Consider the following 23,223-nt stretch of genomic DNA (forward strand, 5'->3'; position numbering starts at 1 on the left):
ACAGCCTCAAACACTGACCCACGGCCTCAACGCCGACATTCTCGCTGGAGTCCCCTCGCATCCGTCCGGCAAGTAGAAAAAACGCCCCCCCACCCCGTAGGCTACTCGGCGACGCGCGGCGCATGCCGGGAGCCACTCGATGTCGACCCTGCGGATCTCGGCGCTCGCCCGGGGATTTAAAACCCCCTCTCAAGGTGGCATTCCCCCCGGGTGGCTGTGCGACGCAGTATCAGAGGTGAATCGGCTTCTTTATTCGCAGAAGATTTCAAACTTGTTCCGATGCCGCGCGTATTACTCTCGTTGGGATTACGCACGGCAGGGATCATCGCCTCAAACGCCCTCCTCCCCCCACCCCCTTGAATATTTGAGATGAGACGCTATGTATTGCTGGGGCAAGCGCCATATGAATGCGATGAATATCGTTGCAATTACGTATCGGTATTTTTGCGAATGAAATGAGAGCCCCCCCCCACCCGCTTGTTTTTTGGGTTGCGCATTCCCCCCCGCGCGCCACCGCCTGACCCGGCTTCATACCGACAAGCAATGCGTATCGTCGTCGAACCTTAACACGGTGCAAATTATCTCAAATTAAATTAAAAAGGAGAGGAAACAACAACGCGCCAAAAAATAACCACGTACAATATAACAGCGACGACGACGACAGCAGCAACAACAATGACGAAAACAATAATAGTAGTAGTATTAACAAGCACGACGAGATTACTTTAAAAGGAAACAAAATAAGACGGTGAGGGGAGAGACCTCGGAGGGTTTAAGTCAAGAGACCCTTCTCTGTGCTCTGCGCCCTGCGGAGGCCACATGGAGATGGGAATCCGAGGGCGGACCTGTCGATCGCTACGACGGGGAGGTGGGCTGAAACGGAGAACATGGGTTAGGGGCATGGAGAGGGAGGGGGGGAGGTAGGGGAAGGGATGGGGTGGGGGGAGGGCAACACCAACACATTGCTTTTCGTGTGTTCCTTCTCTCGCTTCAGTGTTACGCTCAAACGCGTCGTCTTTACGTTTCTGTTCGCCCGCAGGCAAACCTCGTGCGTATTCGCGCGCTAGAGCCGCTCGCGGGCGGGACGACGCACGCGCTGCGGGCGGGAGGGTCCGGCCGCGGATGCGCGTGGGCGAATATTTGGCCTGCGGCGACGATGCGAGCGGCGATGGCACGCGCCCGCTGCGCCCGCTACGCTCGCCCGCACGCACGCACAGCGCGCCAAGGCCTGGGCAGCGGTTGTACGTTCAACCAAACGTAGTATCGTTGCGTAATTTGCAAATACAAAGGGACACATGACTCGCTGGATATATTTTATATATATATTTAACATATATTAGCATTTACTACTGTACAGCAAAAAAATACAAAGGTCGGATTTATCAATGCTTGGTACGCGAATAGAAGAGGTTTGCCTGCGTCTGTGGTTTCTTGGCAACGTTTAAAGACCGCAAATTGTCAAAACGTCCGGGTTTTAGTAATGCGACCAAAGCAACAAGAATTGCGACCACCAACGCAACTCAACAACTCATTCCAACCTTGCACCGACGCTCTTCTGGCACTGGAATCTACAGGAGAGGGTGGGGGAGACGCCGTCGCTGTCGCGAGGGCCAGAGGATGCACGATGGTCATTTTAGGGCAACTGTCGCCAGGAATTGTCACCAGCAACGGTTTCCTACGCTTCTGGACAAATCTGATAACTGCTTGCTCCCTAGTGTGCACATGGGTGGCAACATCCAATCAGATATCACCAGGTTGTGATATCTGATTGGATGTTGGCAAGTCGTTGCTCATCGTCGACTCTGCAAGCAACTGTTTTAGTTTGCTAGATCGGCCAGGTGGTGAAGCGGTAGGGCGAGCGGCCCGCAATCATGAGGTCACGAGTTCAAACCCTGGTTGGGGGATTGACTTGGCCCATCGTCGCTCTGGGCTCCATAAAACAAGTACCACTTCGTATGGAAGTCAACAGTGGTTGTCCTATGGAGACGCTCACACCTGCCATAGGAATGAGGTATTTCCACCACTGGTTCAGGGCTGTCGTTTGAGCAGGTCACCGATTGGCTACACCAGGGGTCGGCAACCTGAGGTTCCAGAACCGCATGCTGCGATTTATAAGGACTGCTTTCGTGACGTTATTTATTGAGAACCACCGTCTCCCGTCTCGTATGCATATTGCATTGCGGCCCTTGAAATATTGAGTTTTTTTTTTACTAAATTCAAAAAGAAAAAGGCTCTTTCCTTGTTATTTTGGTTGCCGACCCCCTGGGCTAGACAAAGCTCCGTGACTCCAATGGAGTCACGAGCGCTGTTCTTGGCAACTGGCTTTGCCGGTGGCGATTGCTGGCGACGATCACCAAAATAACTAGCCCACGTGCATCATGGCCTTGCCCACAACCGTCACGGCGGTGCGACTTCCCCCTATGGGTGTTGGCGATTTAATCCCACGTGGTCTGGGTGTAAATCTGACATTCTGCAGAGGAGGCGCCCCATCACACATCCTTCCCCACCGCGGGAGTGTCTCTCTTTGCCTGGGACTGTTGCACTGGGTGGCTGCGAGGTGCCGTGGGTAAAGCAACGGGCCGTGGCGAGTGTCCCAGCCTCCGTGGATTAACAACCGTTTGTTGCATAGCAAGCGCAATATTACAAATTCTCGTACGATTACCACCACACCGGAATCACTCGCATTTTATTTTAAACGGGGAAAAAAACTACAACGCTTCCGAGTCATCGTTAAGACGCTAATATTAAATTATTCGCAAAATGTTTTTTTTTGTCAACTCATGCAGCTATTGTGAAAACCCTAACGGTATTTTCACTCGCAAGTGCGTAACGCAAAATGTACATATACGTCTCTGTACTTTGCATTTAAATCCTTTAGCAAAATGGGAATGGCGTTTCTCAAACGTCAATCCGTGAGCGTCAACAAACGTGTTGTCTCGTCTACCAGGTTGTCATCCCTCGTCGGTCTGCAGTAAGGGAATATTTCTGAAGCTTGCTAAACGTCGTTATATTGGTAAATGTAAAAAGACCGGACTGTCAAGTAAGTACGGGGTCTGTTTTGAAATAAATATAATTATTTACGACCGAGCCATGAACCAACGAGAGATGATAACGCTGCCAATGTTTTGTTTTACAATACGGGCCGACCAAGACAAACATATTGCCTCATTCATCCCGATTTCCTTCTTGCGAGTAAACATTTCATATTAGCAAAACAAGGCCCTAACGAGGAATCTGTGGGCAGCCTCAGCGTGTGCACAGAACCTTCTCTCCATGAACTCTCTGGCCTGGCCCTGGCGGTCACGTGCAAATTAATGGCGCGCAAACAAAAGCAAAGGTAGGTGGGAGGAGGTGGGGGGGGGCAGGGCCGCCGCTGAGACCGGACAGGAGACTGTCGCTGCGGTGAGAAGAACCGTCGCTCTGTGAGCGGCAAGCAAACGGCCGTTCAGCTCAAACGGCGTCAGGTGGCTTACTGCATTCATCCGGCAAGAGCAGCTACGTAATTTCCAACTCTGCTCCTCTCACTCCCCCCCCCCGCCACCCTCTTCATTTGTCACCGTTCACAGTTGGGTTTCCACCAGAGGGGCTTTATTCTAAGCGTGAAGATATCTCTAAACTCCCCCTCGTCTGGATCTATTATACTCTGGGCTTTACCAAAGCTTCTGGCCTTTTTGATGTGAGCGCATGCTGAAAACGATGGGAAGTTGGTGGCGGGGGACAGGGTAAGCAAAGTGGTGGTTGGGAACAGCGGACGGCAGGAAAGCGATGTGGATGTAAAGAAGGAAGAAGAGAGGAGTTTGTTTGTGATTGGTGGGGGAACGCGTGTGCAGGGTGGAGGAGGGAAGGTGACCGAGGTGGGCAGTGGAGTGGCACGGTGACCACGGGGTAGAGCTCAAGCTAGACATGGTGGTGGTGGTGGAGGTGACGAGGCTGTGAGAGCGGTCATTGCAGGTCGAGTTTCAACTGTGCAACAGCCGAGGGATCTGGCAGAAGGAAAGAAGCGATGGCATCTTTTTTGTTGAGGCACATTTGCTGGGCTGAGCACAGGCCCAAAAGGCCCAAACCAACAGCACTGCCCAAGTTATAATGGCTTACGAGTGTAAAGCGTTTCTTGAATTGAGCAAGATCATTACAAGAGCTTGGGAAAAAGTGACGATGGGAGGGAATTTCGTAGTGGAACGGTGTGTGGGATGAAGCCGAAAGGGAAGAGCGGTGAACTGCGGTGTGGCGAGCGAGCGAGCGGATGGTACGTGCGTTGTTGCTATCGGTCGTGTGGAGGTTGAACACGGTGTGGGGTGAGATCAAAGTCGACGTCTGGAAGACCTCAACAATGATGGAAGAATCTGTTTATGAAGTCCACGGGAACAGTGTCCACGGGAGTGGCGATAGAAGAGAGTGACAAGGAGGTGACTGACCACCGGTGAGCAAGCGACGGGAGTGAGTCAGCGAGTCAAGTTTGCTGGAAGAGCGACCGCGGCAGCAGCAGCAGCGATAGAAGAGTGACACCGCGAGAGCTGCACGCGTGACGGTCGTTCCCACCACAGCGCCAGCTGTTTCTCCCGCACCCAACGCTCCCCCCACCAACCCCCCACCCCCACGCTGCCCCCCGCCCCCTCCGCGCGACCCCGTGATCAGGTAGTGCGGCACTGCACCTGGCTCTCGGAGCCCGAGTCGTCGTCCGAGCCGAGCTCGGAGCCCGTGAGGCCCGTGATGCGGTAGCCCATGTTGAGCAGCATCACCTCCAGGGGGTCGGCGTTCATGCGCCGCTGGTTCGCCAGGCACACGGCATCCGTGTCGTCCACCACGCGCTCATTCTCAAAGCCGTTCTGCCGCGACACGAGGGACATGGGGGGGACACGGGGGACACGTGCGGGGGGGACATGGCGGGGGGGGACACGGAGACACGCAGGGGCGGAGACGCTCAGGGGTGACGGGTGGGGGGGACAGAGGGAGACACACAGGGGCGAAGACGCATGGGGGGTGACACGGAGGTGACGGGGGGACACAGCGGAACACGGGGGGACATGGATGGGACAACGGGGGGGGGACATGGGGGGGGGAGCCACACGGGGGGAGGGGGAGACACGCAGGGGCAAAGACGCACGGGGGTGACGAGGAGTGACCCGAGGGACACGGGGATGGGGCGGGAGGACACGGTGGGGGGGGTGGGGTACGGGGGGACACATGGGGAAAAGGAGACATGTTGGGACACAAAGACATGGCTATACAGGAACACGGCAGAATGGGGACAAGGGGACGCAAGGGCATAGAGATATAGGAGTATGGGAATACAGGGATGAAAAGGCAAAGATACATGGAGACATAGAGAAATGGAGACAGAGACCAATGGACATGGGGAAATTAAACGAAGGAAGACGAGCCAGGGAGACACAGGGAGACACAGGGAGACGGTACAGAGGGATACACAGGGGCACAAGGACCCGAGGACACAGACAGAAACATGTGGACAAAGAGACATGAGACAAGGGCATGGGGAGATAGGGTAAAGAGAATCAAATATGAGGGCTTGACGACACGTGGCACCCAGGGTTAAAATATCTGGTGCAAGCAATAGGGCTGTGCTCATGTCAATTTGCAGCCCTAAGCCAGCGGTGAGAAATCCAGATTACCATGACACAGGCCAGTCGGTCTACAAGACGACCATGTTCAAGTTCCAAAGAGGTAACGATGAAGGGCCGAGTTGACCCACGATCAGGATTTGAACTTGTGACCTTCCGACTGTGAGCCGAGCGCTCTTTGACCGTAGCGCCACCCAGGGCCGATGAGGTGCTGCAATAACAGGCGCTCGATTATCCGGGAGAGCCTCAATCAGTCGAGACTTTTTTTAAACATTTCCTGCTTCGAGATGTACGACCTTTTTCCTTCTCCACTCAGTGTTTTACAGTGTGGAAGAGACTCATGCGTACGAGAGGATAACACTCAAATGCTTTCTCCCACAGTTTCCCTCCGGTATCTCTCCAGTTACCCCCTTATGTCCCTCTGGGTTCCCCATGGTTCCCCCAAGCATCCCTCCGGTTACCCCCACACTTTCCCCCCGGGTTCCCCCCTGGTACCCTTCCATTTTCCCCCACACATGCCCCCCGGTATCCCCCCGGGTTTCCCCGCACTTCCCCCCCGGGTTCCCCCCGCACCTGCGGCCTCGGGGCCCAGAGTCTGACGACGGGGTCGATGCCGCTCGAGGCCAGCAGGCAGGCCGAGGGGTGCGGCTGCAGGCAGTTGACGATGGACTCGTCTCCGCGCAGCACGCGCAGCAGGTTGCACGTCGCCTTGTCCCACAGGAAGAAGGAGCCGTCGTCCGAGCCGGCCACCACGTACTGGCCCGCGCTGACAAGGCGCCACGCAGCAACGCACGGGCACACGCGCACAAAACTACAACAGCAGCAGCAACCGTCATTCGTTACCATGTCACCACGGCGCTTGTGCCAAGCTAGGTACGCTTTGAGGTCGTCACATGAAGTGTGGAAGGATCGCTGCTGGCAGGAGGTCGTGGGACAAAGCCCGACGTTGTTGGGTCGACTCACGTGAGATGATTGACAATAAGACACGGCCTCTATTGCTGACCTTGGCACACGCTCCAGTACTCCTGCTGCTACCCCCTTATGACAAGATTGTTACCTTTGCTTACATACCCACGTTTAACTTCAAAAGTCTGTTAAGTTAGTATGGAGGAGTAGGGTCATGCTGTATAAACTAAAAGAAAGAACATTTGATATTGCGCACTCTTATACGAGTCCCGTCCATCACGAACGCGCATTGATCACACGTTGAAGTAGGCTCTTTAAAACAACAACAACACCCTTTGGTTCTGTCGGTTTCAGGCGCAACACACGCGTCCGTCATCACCTGATGACGGACACTTGTGTTGCGCCTGAAACGTCGTTATTTATTTTATACCTATGTGAGTATGGATTCCTGCAGTCACGAAAGTTTCAAATCAAGATTAAATAACAACACCGTTTTAAGTCTGTTGCGGAACTTGCTCGGACTCAGGGATGGATCCCGAACATGATCTGGTAACGTGTTCCAGCTCTTTGGCTGGAGACCCCGAAACTGTGCTGGCCGTATCGCGCATGAGGTCTACACGCGGAGCGGACAGCAGCAGGTCGCCGCATGCCGCGGATCGTAGTCAGAGTCGATTTGGGTCTGTTGAAGCTAGTAGAGATTTATACCGAGAGCAAGGTTGGCAGTTACAAAAAAATGATGGTACAATGATACATTACAGCGAAGTTTTGCACGCCCCAATGAATTGAACAATAAATTCACTCTGTAATGGTGGAGCAAGCAAAGAGAACATTATTTGACATTAACTAAGGCCGACTAAACCCACGCTTAACGTTTGACCGCTTTAGCTGACCTGTGGGAGAAGAACGACGGAAGGAAATCCACTGTCCAAAACCCGCACGGCTTCTCACCGGTTCAGACTAAGAAGATAAACGTGCTGTCCCACGCCACCACCTGCTGTGACATGGCCTACCCGAGAGCGGCGGTGCGGGCGAGACGCGACGGGGCCTCACCTGCCAAAGTAGTTGGCCTCCTTGATGTCGGTGGTGGTGTTGCAGTGGCCGCAGTAGCGCAGCTTGTAGTCGTAGCTGTGCTCACGCAGACGAAGCTCCTCCTCGGAAAACCCTCGCACGCGCCCGCCGCCACTCCCTGCTCCGCCGCCGCCCCCGCCGCCACCACCCGCCGGGTCAGTTGCCTTCCTCTCGTCGTCTGTGGGGAAGCGGGGAAATGGGCGAGGGCGACGGCGGCATGTCGGTCGACTCCGTGACGCGATCGGGGGGGGCGCTGGTAATCTCGGCGTAGGATGCCCACTGGTCCGGGTTTGATCCGGACATTCCGTGAATTGGTATCTCTTGTATGGGTGGCAGGAAATGATTTGTACTGAAATCTGACACCGGTGTTGCTGCGTTGAACTGGATCACAGTGGACTACACAGCGCTGATAATAGACCCAGGCTGACTGAGAAACATGTCCAGGCTTGCTCTGTGGGAAAGGTTGCAATCTAAGCTGTGTGGCAGAATGCGACACGGCAACACGTCTCCTTGGGGGGGGTCAGCAAGTGATCTGCGTGTACTACACACGGTACTACACGCGCGTGGCACTACACGCATTAGTTGTGTGGGGCACGTGTATCGCCCGCGTGGGGTCCACCCCCCCCACCCACTCACCACTATCCGTGCGGGAGAAGAGCGCCGCCTTGATGTCTCGGTCGAGCGCGTCGCACGCGCTACTGCGCGCCTGCTCGGGGAAGCGTCCGCGGAAGTCGTCGAGGCAGGCGAGCGCCTCGCCCACGTGCCGCAGCTCGTACAGGCAGCGCGCCAGCCGGAAGTGCGCCTTCAGGTGCCAAGGGTTGAGCGCCACGGCCGCACGGCAGTCGCGCAGCGCCGCGTACTGGTCGCCATCCCTGCGCCGACATCGCCGTCGTGAGCCGGCGAGAACACGCGACGACCGGCAGTCGTGGTGGGTCGGTACATGCCAAGGTACACTCGTACGCCGCTATACGCTGGTACACCGGTGGTACGCCAGTACACAGCGATCCGGTCATACACTGGTACACGGCGGTACGCTGTGGTACGCCGTACCACGGTATACCACGTCGGTACGTCGGCACACAGCAGTACGCTCGTATACTGGTGTACAACTGTACGCCGGTAGACAGCGGTACGCCACACTGGCACTTCTCAAAACACCAAACACGTATAGTACCGCCGCCTTTGAGAACGGTTCTTCCGATTGCTCACCAATCGGGTTTCGTAGCAGGAATTCTAACGCTCCATTTCGATCACCGCCTGATGCCGAGATGACAGTACGTGTGTGTATTTAACTTTGATTGTGTTGTTATAAGAACTACCAAGAACAAAAAAATGGAACCGGCAAAAAGACCAAGAGAGAGATCAGTCAGCGGGACGGTGCAGGGGGGTGAGAGGCAGGGGGTGTGGAGCAGGGGGGTGCGGGGTGAAGGGGTGCGGTGTAGGGGGGTGCGGTGCAGAGGGATGGGGGCAGCAGAGGGGTGCTGAGAAGGGGGGTGCAGCAGGGGGGTGCGGGGTGCTCACCACTTGCGCTTCATGTAGGCGGCGGCGCGGTTGCCGTAGAGCACGGAGTTGGTGGGGCAAAGCGCGACGGCGCGGTTGTAGAGGCTCACGGCCACGGGCCACTGCTGGCGCCCAAACGCCGCGTTCGCCAGCTGCTTGAGCTTCTCCACGGCCGGCGGCAGCTCGGGGCTAGCGGAGCACGGCACAGCAACGGTAACAATCGAGAGTTTTAACCGCGCAGCGTGCCGAAAACTGCGACTCAAATCGCCGCCGCTGGATTTTTAGTGTGCGCAACCGTGGCTGTGGTGGGAGACGCAGAGCCCCGGCGGCGGCCGCGCGCCCACTCACCTCGGCGGCGGCTGCTGGGGCTCGTCGGACAGGCGCAGGCCGTTGCTGTGCAGGTGCAGCCCGTTGGAGACGCCGTTTGCCTGCTTCCCGTTCTGCACGTCGGCTGCGAGTGCGGCAGCGCAGCGCCGATTACGGGCGTATACGTGACGCGCGGCCTTCTGTGTTAAGCTGCTGCTGGGCGAGCGCCTCCGCCGGACCGAGATCACGCCGCGGAGATGGAGCGACAAAAATCGGCTCGTGCGTAGATGGTGGGCGCGGATCGTTACATCGCAGGACCGAGCGATATGGCGGCGGCTTCAGGGAGGCCTTCATCAATGCAGCGGATTGACCATGGCCACCAGTAACAATTGAGATGATGAAATCAATCATTATTTTTACGTGCCGATACCGCCCTCAATAAAGTAGGCATTTGTGCACATTACGGTACAGGGGGCATTTAGCAATCGGAGTGAAAAAAATAGACCTGTCACGACCTCAGCGGGTAACACGGTTGAGAAAAGGAGATTGCACCCGATGATTGAGAGGATTGAGATGATTATTGAGATGGAGAAAATTATGGTGATGCGAGTTGTTGTCCAGTGCGCTGTCTCACCGCCCGGCGTTGCCCGGCGTCGCGAGGCAGCAGAGAAGCAGTACGGGCGCTGGCGGCTGTGGAGGTCGAACATGTAGACCTGCCGGGCGGAGACACCCGGTGGCATCAGCCCCACACTTCGATCTGTCACTCACGAACTAAATCTCAACTACTTTTATTTAACAGGGTAAGGCAGCAATGAGCTATGTAGCTCTTTTTTCAGAAGCAACCTGGCCACAAACGATAGCTCAACGAAGTGGCTTATCATCGTGTGGACATTTATAGCAGCCATATATACTCTAAAACGCACATCGACTCTAAATGTGGAAGGGAAAATCCCGGAGGACCCGGAGAAAAATCTACGTGACCACAGGGAGAAAGACACGCAAACTCCAAATATACATTCTAGATTTGAAGCTTTCGTGACTGCAATGATTCATATTCTTAGGTTTTTTCGGTAAAGTCACGTAGGTAAAAACATAAAAAATAAATAAATAAATAAACAACAAAAAATCACGACGTTTCGGAGACAACACAAGCTTCCGTCTTCAGGTGGTACCGTCACAGCCACGACAGCTGTATCAAGTAAATGAGAGATTGCAGAAGCTACCACTCCGTTTATATAATGGTTGGAGAAGGTGGTGGGGCAAGGGCCGCATACTTTTATTAATATGGTAAGGTGAGGCTTAAGACTAAGAATAGACTGCATAACAAAGGTTGAGCCTTTGTTATGGAGAGGTGCTGTTTGTGACTCAACCTGTAACAGGGAGACCACCACTAAACAAGGTAAAACTGTGATGGTTGTCTGTCAAATAAGATTGGCAAATAAGTGTAGTTAAATCTTTTTTGCATGGTTAATCACATCTTTCTAATGATTACTCAGTTTGTAACCGTCATCACGGTTGAAATTATGTCTGTGTTTGTATATTTGTATGGCTTCGTGTACAAACCTTTGATGGTAGCCAGGAGGTTTGCAGATAACCTTGGTCTCGGAAAATACAATTTCATGAGAGCCCACCGAGTTGTAGCAATGATCGGCAACGGCCGATCTGCCGTGTTTCAGATCTGACTTGTGCTCGCGGACACGATCAGAAACATGACGTTTCCTTTCTCCAATGTAGCAATCACCACAAATGCAACTCAATTTGTAGACTCCAGGATACTGTATAAGTCAGGAACGACATCCTTCACAGATGGAATCAAATCACGGATTTTATGCACTGTACTGAATCGGACTTGGATCTTATGTTTGTTTAAAATTTTGGAGATCTTTTTGGTCACGCCTGCTATGTATGGCAACGTGATAGTTTTGGTCGGAGTTTCACGTGGCTGTTTCTGTATGGTGGGAGAAACAGCTTGGCGGATAGTGCGGTCAGAGTATCCGTTAATCCTGAGGGCCCGATGTACATGTCTTAATTCACCGGCCAGGTGGTGTTGGTCAGAAATGCCATGGGCTCTGTGGTATAGCGTTTTGATGAGATAATTCTTTTGAGATGGGTGGTGGTGGGAATCCGGTTTCAAGTAGGAATCTGTGTGGGTGGCTTTCCTGTAGACAGAATGTCCCAAGGATCCGTCAGGCCTCCTCTCAAACAGAATATCCAAGAATGGTAGTTTACCGTCTTTCTCCACTTCCATGGTGAATCTGATGGATGGGTGTCTAGAATTGATTTGGTCCAAGAAGTGGTTCAATGCTGGGAGGCCATGTGGCCAGATGACGAAAGTATCGTCCACATACCTCTTCCACAAGGAAGGACGCAGGGTGGATGTCTGGATGGCGTCTGATTCAAACTTTTCCATGAACATGTTGGCTATAACTGGTGACAAGGGGGAGCCCATAGGGGTACCCTCATTCTGTTTGTAGAAGGTGCCATTCCAGGTAAAATAAGTGTTGGTGAGGCAATGCCTAACCAGCGCAGGTACATCAGAATTCAATCCATGTTGGACTAAGTCCTCAATTATTGTTAGGGTGTCCGGTACTGGGACTTTGGTGAACAAAGATACTACATCAAAGCTGACGAAGGATGTCATCAGGAGATAGTACCATGTCCTTAACCATAGAGACTAATTGGGTTGAGTTGAGTACTGCCGAAGAGGTCTTGCCTGTGAAGGGGAGCAGAGTATCTGATAGAAAACGGGCTAGTTTGTACGTAGGAGAGTTTATCGTCGACACGATGGGTCGTAGCGGGGTGCCTTCTTTATGGATTTTGGGAAGACTTTAGAGTCTGGGAGGTCTAGCCGCCGATGGTTTTAGAGAGGGATGTTGCTTGGTTCGATACAGCAGGCATCAAGGTCGGGATCGAACCCACGGCCTCCTGCATAGCAGGCGAGGTAGTTAACATCTTGCCACCGTGGCCGCCCCCATACTCTCCGCATCAACAATTCCCGCAACCGAACGTAGCGACGGCATGCCCGTGGGGAGAGGCACGGGGGCCGACACGCACACACCTGCTCTCCGCCCATGTTGACGAGCAGCTCGTTCCCGTCGGGACTGAAAGTGAGGTACGTGACGGCGAGCGTGCGGAACCTGCGCTGGTAGTCCGTCTGCTTTGACGGGAGGTGACCTGGGTGGAAGATGGGGGGTGGGGGGTGGGGGGTGGGCAGGCAGGCGAGCGGCGTTTGGGTTGAGTGTCACGACCAGGGGGGGAGGGGGGGGACTGGTGGAAGGAGTGACGAGCGGAGGGAGGTGGCGGGCCCTGAGGCTCGCCGCTGAGCGTTGCGAGTCCTGTGTGCGGACACGGCGAGCGTCGCTCTTTGGGTTTGTTGTACGGACAAGGAAACCGGAGTCGTCGTACCTCCCCCACACCTCTTCATGGCCCAGGCAACCGTTGGGTACACGACACTCCACTAGCAGACCAAGTTCACTCCTGCCTGTGCTGCCAAGTGAAGCGATGATTGTTTACATCATGTGGCGATGCATGCAAATATATGACTACAAACTAAAACTAAACTATTTACATTAAGGCCCACTAAGCTATGTATTACTTTTTCAGAAGCGACCTGGCCACAAATTATAGCACAAACAAGTGGCTAATCATGTGGAAATGTATAGCACTCAAATACTGAAAACACATGTTTCTAAATGTGAAGGGAAAAACTGGAGGATGCGGAGAAAAATCCACACGACCAGAGGGAGAACATGCAAACTCCAAATATATAGCAGTCGTCAAGGTCGGGATCGAACCCACGACCTCCTGCATACCAGGTGAGGGAGATAACATCTCCTAGCCACCGTGGCGCCTCTAGTAGCAAGGTTGGCACGAGCCACGGTGCAAAGAACAAAATGGGGGAAAGGGGGGGGCATATCTAATTTTCCCTCTCTTCATTCCTGGGCCTGTAGCCACCCGGGTGGAATTGCACCGCCTGGACACTCGGTTAGCTACGGGCGCTGGCAGCGGGCTCACCCGCCACGTAGTACTGCACGGCACCGTCGGGAAGCTTGCTGTACTGCGAGTCCAGCTCCACCCCCGTGCCGCTAGGGGCGTTCAGACGGCACGACTTCCTGCGCGGGTGTCGGGCGGCAAACGGGGGGCCACACAGAGGTCTCAAGAGCGGAGCACAACGCAGTACCAGCAAATCAAACACAGGGGCCTAGCACGTGATACCAGCAAGTCAAACACAGGGGCCTAACACAACGCGCTACCAGTAAGTCAAACACAACGCCGGTCCTCACTGGACGGCTGCTTCTTCAGGGTAGCTCAAGCTATTAATGCCGCTTACTCCACGATCTGATGGAACCTGACCTGTGCTGCGTGATCATTCGCATGTCGTAGAGGCGCACGTAGGGGTCGTTGGCGCCCACGGCGAGGCTCGTGTTGTCGCTTGGGTTGATGGCGAGGCATTTGGCCTCCACCTGCGAGCTGCAGTACCATGTCAAGTCCACCAGCACCTGCGAGCGGTTGCTGCTCTCGCGGAGGTCAAACTGCCTGCTCCGCCGCCACAGGGAGGGTGACGGGGGAGAGCGGGGTTCACGCGGTCGGGGGGAGAGGACGCCACCAACGGGGTCACGCGTGGTTTGGCGGTGGTAGTGAACGGAGCACAGAGGCCTCTCGAAGACTTCACATCCATAATAGAGGTTTTTGGGTTAGATTGCGAAAATATCTAAATGTGTCGTTAAAACCCGCCACCACCTGACACAGCCAACTAGTAAGGGTTGTCACGTAAACAGAACGTGCCAATTCGTCACTAGTACAGCACACCGGTGTGTTGGAGAGCCAAGCCACAACATTTACAAACGGAGTACGACGTTTCGCCAGTAATTACAACTAGCTTCATCAGGCGACAGCCAGATTTGTGGAAAAGTCTTACTGTTTCGTTCCTTATATAGAGGTGTAGATGTGTTGACCACGCTTCTGCTTTAAGCAACAACTCACGAGCTAGGCTGTGTCGGGTGGTGGCGGGTTTTAACGATACATTAATATATTTACACGATCTAACCCAAAAACCTCTATTATGGATATTGGTCGCGAAAGCCTGAGTGTTAAACTGAAGATTTAACAGTTTGCGAAGAAAGTTGAAAGGATTTATGCATTAGCTCTGTCTGTCCGTATCACCCTCCCTTCCCTCCTACCATCTTCCCTTACCTCTCACCCACTTCCACCACGTCCCTCTACCTACCACCCACCTTTCCATTACCTCAACCTACCTCGTAGCATCCATCTCCCACTACCTCCTATCATACCTCCCACCCTCCCTACAACCACCTTCCCCTGCATCCCAATGTCTCCCACCTCCCTCCCTCTCCATCCCTCTCCTTCCCAGGGCCATGCCTCATTGCAGGTGGGGGGGGGAGATGGTACCCACCGGATGGTGCCATCCTCGCCGGCGCTCCAGAACATGTGCGGCGTGGAGGCGGCCGTGGCGATGCGCTTGACGCGGTTAGTGTGCTTGTCGAAGATATGCAGCGTCTCCTTGCTCACGACGTCGTGCACGTGCACTTTGAAGTCAGCGGCGCCTGTCACCACGAGGCGGTCGCCCGAGTGCGGCAAGAACTGCGCACACGCACGCCGAGTCGTTTTACGGTTAGCGGTGCGCGTGCGGCCATTTCCCCGTCAGAAGCGATCGAAGCAATCGACGCAATCGACGAGCTGCTTGTTCACAAGCCGTCGGAATTGTTTGCCGTCCAAACGAGGCAGATGTAAGAGAGGGACGATACGAGCTAGGCAGATAATACAAATGAGACAAATGGAACGGATTAAACGAGATGAACAATACGAGTGAGACAGTGGTGTGTGCAGGACAATACAAAACAGCATAAATTAATTAACGCGGACTTAATCGGGAATCTGGTGTGGTGTGTAAACATCGACATTGGGGAGACAAAAGCACACAGGAGTGGTGCCATCCACAGCATACCTCTTGTGCACCATGCCATGCTGATTCAACAGGTGCTCGCTAACAGCCGTTTCCCAGGCGGTCTACGAGCGTTCGAAGGGGATCGCCCCATGCTGAGTGGGGGGTGCCACAATGGAGAAATATTAACTCCTCGTCTTGTATACAGGAGGTCGTGGGTTCGATCACAACCCTGATGCCTATATATTTGGAGTTTGCGTATTCTCCCCGTGGTCGTGTGAATTTTTCTCCGGGTCCTATGGTTTTTCCCTCCACATTTAGAAACGTGGCTTTTAGAGTATTTGACTGCTGTAAATTTCCATGAGATAAGCCACTTCGTTGAGCTATTATTTGTGGCCAGGTGGCTTCTGGATAACATCTACATTGCTCAGTGGGCCTTACCTGGTAAAATAAAACTAGTTTAGTTTAGTGTAAGTGAGTGCGGGTTATGCCTTGACAGAGAAGATGTTGGCTGTGTGTCCCGTGTGCATCTGCAGCAGCTTGCGGTGCCTCAGCGGGTCCCACAGGATGATGTGCTGGTCGTCCGAGCCCGACGCGAGCATCCTGCACAGGGGGGGAGGAGGGAGGGGGGAGGTGGGGGACGAAGCGAACAAGGAGGTAAGTTGGGAGAGTGGGGTGGAACGGGAAAGGGGGGGCGAGGTAGGAGGATTTAACACGGTGACTTTCGTGACCAATATCCATAACACAGGTTTTTTAAGGTTAGATCGCGTAAATATAAATGCGTCGCTAAACCCGCCACAACCCGACACAGGAAATTAGTAAGGTTTGTCACGTGAACAGAACATGCCAATTGGTTAGTAGTACAGTACACCGGTGTACTGTACTAGTAACCTGTATTATGGAGCAGGAGGCTTTGGACGCAGACCGTGCCGTCATTAAAGGCCAGCATTGCGATCGCTCCTTCAATCTATAAACATCTGCCAGTTCACCAGCGAGTTTTGCAAGCAAGCCCGACTCTGCTGATGAGACACGGAATGTCAAAATCAGTCCACAGTTTACCTGTGTTGAACCAATGCTGCTGAAATTGCGCACTCCCAGAAGGTCGTGCGTCGAAAGGGATATGAAAAAAAACCCTTTATTTGCTCACGTGGAGGGACAGATATTGGCGGGATGTGAAGTCTGCCTGTTTACTTTGGTGCCATTTTCAGTTCACCTCCCAGTTCTGCAGTGCCACATCGATACAAATTAATTTAATTAAAATGGGTGTATGCGTTCGTTCTTAGCAGTGCAAGGGTGTGTTAGCTGCTCAATACCTGCTTCTGGAGAATGTTTCGTGCGGGAATTTAAAACCGTCATGTCAACTTTGTGAAATATCTCCAGTACTTTCCAAGCACCGGATTCAAGTGTGATCGAAACTTTCATCAGTTTTCCACCCTCTGCTCTGAAGAGCTATTACCAGCAATGTCAGCCTAATATACCGGTACACTTAAATTTTAAAAAGGATTGTGATGCAAAACAATACCACCAATGCAATCCTACAATTGTTATTTGGTCAACATTAAAGACTGCAATCGATAGCGAGAACATTCGTGAAAACAAGAGATCATGGTCGATATTAGAATAAAAATTAAAATCTACACTGCGAAGTCATCACGGCGAACCGTGCTTGCTTCCAAACTTGCACATTGGACACGTCCTCCAAAAGCTACTACTGCTAGTCACAACACCACCACCACAACCTGGCTTCCATGCTCAATGATAACCATGGGCACATCCTTGAAGCACCACTCCGGCAGTTTCATATGTCGCTGCGTGGCTTCAGAGGCTCACACACGCCCGTGGCATTGCGCCTGTTCCAGCAGCGGCCGTGAGAGGCTAAATTAAGGCGAATTTGTACTCAGTGTGCCAAGCTACACGGCAATCAAGGGCTTCACGCTGAGTTAATAAGGCACGTCCCCTCCACAGACTGACAAATTAACATATACGCCACAAAAATGCTGTGCAGTAATTGTAACTTTAAATAATGTGTGATAAACGTCCTCAATTGACGCAGTGATTTTGCAAAGGCGCTCCAGTGTACATATTTCCTATATATATGTTTAACCCCTTGCGAACAAGAAGTTTCATCTCAAAGTTCATTTCCAGGTGAAATATTCTAATTTAAAAAAATCGTAAGCATGCAAGTATTGACGGGTTGGCGGTTGCCAGCTACTACCGGTTCGCATGTGTGTGTGTGTATGTTGAACTTCTTTCACACCGTAAGTAGCCAACTGTGCTAATCGGAGGTGCGGGGGAAGGACAACACACATGATCCACTTCAGTGAAAAGGAATTGGCCCAACATCCACAATGACGGTTCCTGAATAAGAAAACCGACGTTCAGACCGGCGTGCGTTTGTGCTGCTGCTGCTGCTGCTGCGTGCGTATGACTCACTCTCCCTTCTCATTCCACTCGAGGCAGTTGACGCAGCCCGTGTGACCCTACGGAGAAACGGAGAGAGTGCAAATCAGTGCAGCCGTTCCACGGCTCGCTGCACTTGCATGGGGCCCCTCCCTGCTGTCAACGGCCGTGACTGCAAAGGGGAACACAGTGATAGAGATCCCCCCAATTTAGCCTTGGAGACCGAAAGGAAAGTGCTATGAGCGAGCGTTTATTAAGGGACGGCATAGCACAAGAAGGGATGGTGTGGTTACCACCCAAGGCTGGGCCGTCTTGTTTCCCCACACCATTCACTGAAGGCTGAGCCAACCTACGCAAGACCCGGGACAAGGTTAAGATAGCGCTCGCCACTCACGTCACGTATGGCCCGGAATCAAACCCAGCCCGCTGGGATCGTAGCACGGCGAATGAACCACTGAACCCGCTGGCTTAGACTATCAAACAAGTCAGCTTCAAGCGACTGACACCTGTTGTCCAACCAAGATGCTCAGTGGTGACAACTGCGTAGCACTCAGGTGGCCGGTATGAAACCCCTAGGCTCGCCGGCCACCTATACTTGCAGTCTCGTGCATCTCTGCCGGTAAACGTTCTCAGTCGCCCAAGGTTCATCGCTGATCTTCTTCCTTTACCGTAATTAAGACTCCCAACTGTGTTATCGGCATTGCGTTGCGAGACGAAGAAAACTGCACTTGGAACTCGCACAGCAAGCAGTGCTCCTCCCTGTGTTAGAAATCAGTGCTGGAAGTTGATGCTACAGAACTGCTTCCGAAATTCCCTCAAAGGACCTCATTACACACGCCAGGGTAGGGGGGGAAATTTTTGTTATGCCCTGCAAAAGTTAGCCGCGCGCATCGCAAAAAATAATATTGAGAGTCGAATCGATTGGCTTTTTGTGTATTCATGAGTGACGAGGCGACGGAGATGAGTCGGTGTAATATCTTGAAACCACGGTATAATCGCTAAGTGGCCGACACACCTGGATTCATCTATCCGTGGTGTCAGCGCTGCTGGCACGCATGGCGTTAGTGCCGAGACAATCTCTTCAATCTCGCCCGTGACTCTCCACCGCGAAGCGGAGTGACACGGCTGGTGATTGGGCGATCGAGTGGGCGAGCGTGGCATCACCTGCAGCTCGGCCTCCAGCCCGAGGCGGCGCACCATCGCGTCCGTCACGTGCTGCCTCCGCTGGAAGGAGAGGACCCCACGCTCCTGCACGCGCCGAAACCCCGCACACCCAAAAGCCGGGTGACACCGCACGCCTTTCCTGCACCGACTCCGCTCAACCACTTCCTCCACGCATGTTTACTACGGTTGCATTTCTCCAATCCAATTTTCAGAAAATATCTTCTGTTGCTGTCCGCAATCTCAGTGATAGTGCAACTCTGAAATGACTCCTTTGACTTCCGTATTTGATTACTTTCTACATGAAATTGCAGTGTAATTGTACCATGTTATAATTTACTCATTAGCCTGGATTACTCAATCGGTTTCCACTGGAACCAAATGCATTTTCATCGTCTAAAAGTGGATGAAAAATGTTTGTGTACAGATTTCATAGCCCCTTCCAACATGCGTTGCTCCCTGAAGGCATTTAAAAGAAATGTTACCTTCTGAGCTGCACAACGGCATAACGTCACACAGCGTGTCACGTAACTTCGGGAAATTACATCACACCTTGGACGATAATGCACGTGCATCAAGGCAAATAATTTTAACGCTGGATTGTCTACAGATGTCAACACCCTTTGATCAATCTTTCTGGGTTTCTATACGGCAATTCCTTTATATAATTAATACGAAAGTTTAGTTCATATCGGATCACCTTTAGGGACGTTATTTGTCACCAGTTTCAGACAGAATCAATGCAAAGTCAAGCATAATGTTTAATGGTTTGTCTTTCATATAATGTGATGGACGGTATATAGTCTTACGGTAAAAAAATATTTTTCTAAATGCAGTTTGTTCACATTGTTGGTCGATATCCAAAATTTAAAATATTTGGTTCTGTGACCTTCGTGAATTATATATGCATGTGATAAGGGAATAAAGTACATGTACAGCAATTTTGTAAATCCACTGCTGGATAAAAGAGGCTCTCCACACCGTGCGGGAGGTGGCAGCTGTTGACCATATTTCACCAGGTTGGTGACCGTGAGAGAACATAAAAGTACAGTACAACAATGGATTTTTCTGCACGGTCCCCTTTTTTGCCTACCACACAGATAATAGGGTCAAGGGTCGGTTATACTCAAATCAGTGTTGTTCCTTCTTGAATTGAAGATTGAGGCATTGTTATATGATTGAAGTAACTAATTTGTGTGTAAAAAAATTAGTAAATAGGTCCACAAATGTAAGCAGCTGCTCCTACATTGTCAATGAATTCCAGTTATTCCAACTGGTTGTTGACCTTTACAATTTACAGTGGCTTCACCTGCTCAGATAAAATTGTTTTTGTTTCATTTGTTTATGTTTCAAAGCATTTTGTTTACCTCTCCTAGACTTTACACTCCTATCGTGTTTAAGAATTGTTTTGTTGTTGTCGTGCCCCGACTGGACATCTGTGAAAGAGAGCTTTATAGCTCATTGGATTCCTCCAGGATAAATACATCTTCTGATATTTTCCACTCCGACAAGGGCAATGGTTATATTTAAAATTCTGACATCTGGACCATCATCCTCATCATAAAAACAACGTGGGTATAGTTTAAAAAAATCAGAGATCTGCATAAAATTCCTCCACTAGTTTATGATTGTGTCCCCATCAATCTTGCTTCCATTTGAGATTCACAACATCATGAACTTTCTTTTTTGTTTGTTGCAAATGTTACGCGTCATTAGGGACGCTGCTGCCATGGTGTAAAGTGATTAGCACACTGGACTTGCAATCCAGGTGTCATCAGTTTGATTCAATTTCCCGGTACAGCAGTTGAAACAATGGGAAAATTACGACCCTATCAACTCGCTGGGGACTTCATCTAGGTGGATATGTGAAATGGGCAGTTTTGTGAGCATCTACCAATCAGTCCAAGATTTAAAAAAGGTGCTTACACCACGCACAATACTACACTGGGTGCAGACGGTTCAGTGGTCAGGGTGGATATACGATGGCTAGAATTACCAGAAACGAACCACAACATCTTGCAGAATCTCGCAAGGAGCCTAAGCCATCACGCAAACTCCGGTCATCCTTGCAGCAGGGCTTTGGTACACCCATCGAACAAAGATGGTCACTGCAAAGGCGCTTCCAGCTGCGCTTCTGCGACCCGTCTGGAATGCTCTCCTTCTGATATTAGGAAGCTATTCAAGCTATAAACCGACCTTTCACATATACACACATACCTCAGTTCCCAAGCGATTTGATATGCAAGCAATGTACTGTAGTAATTTTCCCATGTCTTTTAGTTGTTCTCCTTCCCGAACACCCAATTAGCACGGTCAGCTATGTATGGCGCGAGAGCAGTTAACATAACACACACCGCATTCTTATAATTGTAAATCCACGGTAAATAATGAAAGGAAAGACAGGGAAACCACCGCGTCGCTTCACCTTGATCTGCCGGTTGAGTGATGTCCATGGTGACGTTGTAGGGATCCATTGCGGGGACGATTGCTGTGCACCACCTTGCGCTCGTGTAAGATGGCTCTGGCTGCTGGTCCCCTAGCGATGGGGGGGGAGTTGACGCGTACGGCGAGAGAGCGGGCCGCTAGTGGAACGACGGCGGTGAGGGCGGGCGAACGGCGGTGGAGGCCGTCGGCGTCTCGAGCGACTCTCCAACCTCGACTCCCGCTGGCCCTGAGAGGACGACTCGCGGGGCTCACCCATGGCGGGGACGGGGGCCAGTGGACGGCGTGAGAAATCATCACAGAGAAAGAGAATCGATCATGAAGAGTGAGCTGTTACAACGTTCAACTGTTGAGATTCAACCGTTATGGCCTACCAGCTTAGAGTTGTGTAAAGTTACATCGACTTTTTATAAGCGTAATGCGCGTTAGAGTATTTAGAACGTCCTGTATGTGTTATTAAACTTCGAATGAACAAAAATTCACAAAAAAACCATTGCAACCAACAGAAGAACACCCCTTTCGTCTGCACACGGTGAGTGATACGCCGTGTGATGCGAGCTGTGAACTTTGTCAACTGAAAACGAAACAATACATTCTGCAATCGCCCGAAACGGGGCTATAATGCTGCTGTAACCAATTTCAAGTTCAGGAGCACGCAATAATCGGGTGAAAATAACTGCTGGAAGTGACACTGCTGTTTGCATGGGACGAGGTTTTCCACACCCAAACGCAGTTCACACGAGCCCGCGGCCATGCAGCTCGTATTGCATCGAGGGTGAGAAGCATCAGAGGTCTGGCGATGTCAAACACCCTCGAAATGTCGTTCGAAGTATCAAACACATTCCAAAAGCCGCTTAGCTTATCAGACACTACTTCCCAAACGCCAGTCGAGCAGGCATTTTCCAAAAACAGCACACGCGAACACACAGACGTAAACACAGGATGGACAACAACATGACAGTGAAAAGCGTTGTTGTTCGGGAAAAAAATTGAAGGAACAGGAAAGAGAGGAAGACCTAAGAGAGAATGGCTTGCCGACGACATTAAGAGATCGGTGCCGGACAGACTGTCCACTACTTGAGCGCATATTGGCACTGCGGGACACAGACAGGGAAGTGGGGAAAACAACAAAAATACGAAATGTACAGCAGACACAGACTAACTACAGTTACTACTACTACAGTACTACTACAGTACTACTACAGTACTATTACAGTACTACTACTACAGTAATATTGCAGTACTACTACTACAGTACTATACAGTACCACTACTACAGCACTGGTACTACAGTAAAACTACTACAGTACTAGTAGTATATACAGTGCTACAGTACTATTACAGTACTACAGTACTACTCCAGTACTACTACTACAGTACTATTACAGTACTACTACAGTACTAGTACAGTACCTATTACAGTACTACAGTACCTATTACAGTACTACAGTACTATTACAGTACTACTACTACAGTACTACTACTACAGTACTATTACAATACTACTACAGTACTACTATACAGTACTACTGCCACTGCCGCTGCTGCTACTCCGGGGGCGATCTGCCCCATGGATCGTGATGACGACGTTGAGTTTAACCCGGGACAAGCTCGTTGATCGTAAAGCGTTTACGATTAACGAGTGGAGAGGGGGGGGCAGGGTGGTGGTTGGGGTGGGGGGCCTCCACTGCGGCCAGCGGAGGGAGGTGGCGGGGGGGGGGCTTGGCTAGGCGAGAGGGAGGCGCTCGCAGCGGCCTCGGTAAAGGCGACGACTCCCGACTCGAAGCCCGCTCCTCCCTTCCCTCGTCCTCCACTCCGCGGCTCACTCCGTCTCCACCACCACCGCCGCCGCCGCCACTACCTCGTCGTCGTCGTGGTTGTTCGAGGCAGTCCGCCTCGACCCGCGGCGCCGCCGAGAGGCTGCAGACGGTCGCGGTCTCTGCGCGCTGCTCGCTCGGG

The 23,223-nt window shown here is 52.0% G+C and overlaps 1 protein-coding gene across 1 annotated transcript; it reads right to left on the bottom strand.

Annotated features, from left to right (window-relative positions):
• Positions 1–1,308: 1,308 nt before the first annotated feature.
• LOC133354745 (WD and tetratricopeptide repeats protein 1-like) lies at positions 1,309–21,311 on the bottom strand. The gene is given in 16 exon segments (XM_061571828.1): positions 1,309–4,826; positions 6,153–6,345; positions 7,536–7,731; positions 8,190–8,425; positions 9,075–9,242; positions 9,402–9,504; positions 9,994–10,072; positions 12,418–12,533; positions 13,374–13,471; positions 13,713–13,895; positions 14,773–14,960; positions 15,753–15,864; positions 17,695–17,741; positions 18,826–18,909; positions 21,248–21,265; positions 21,267–21,311. Coding segments are annotated over 16 exon segments (2,046 nt in total). The 5' UTR covers positions 21,297–21,311; the 3' UTR covers positions 1,309–4,631.
• Positions 21,312–23,223: the final 1,912 nt, after the last annotated feature.

This window comes from Lethenteron reissneri, chromosome 6, assembly GCF_015708825.2.
Source record: "Lethenteron reissneri isolate LAM-NWPU_2019-01 chromosome 6, ASM1570882v1, whole genome shotgun sequence".
NCBI classification, from domain to species: domain Eukaryota; kingdom Metazoa; phylum Chordata; class Hyperoartia; order Petromyzontiformes; family Petromyzontidae; genus Lethenteron; species Lethenteron reissneri.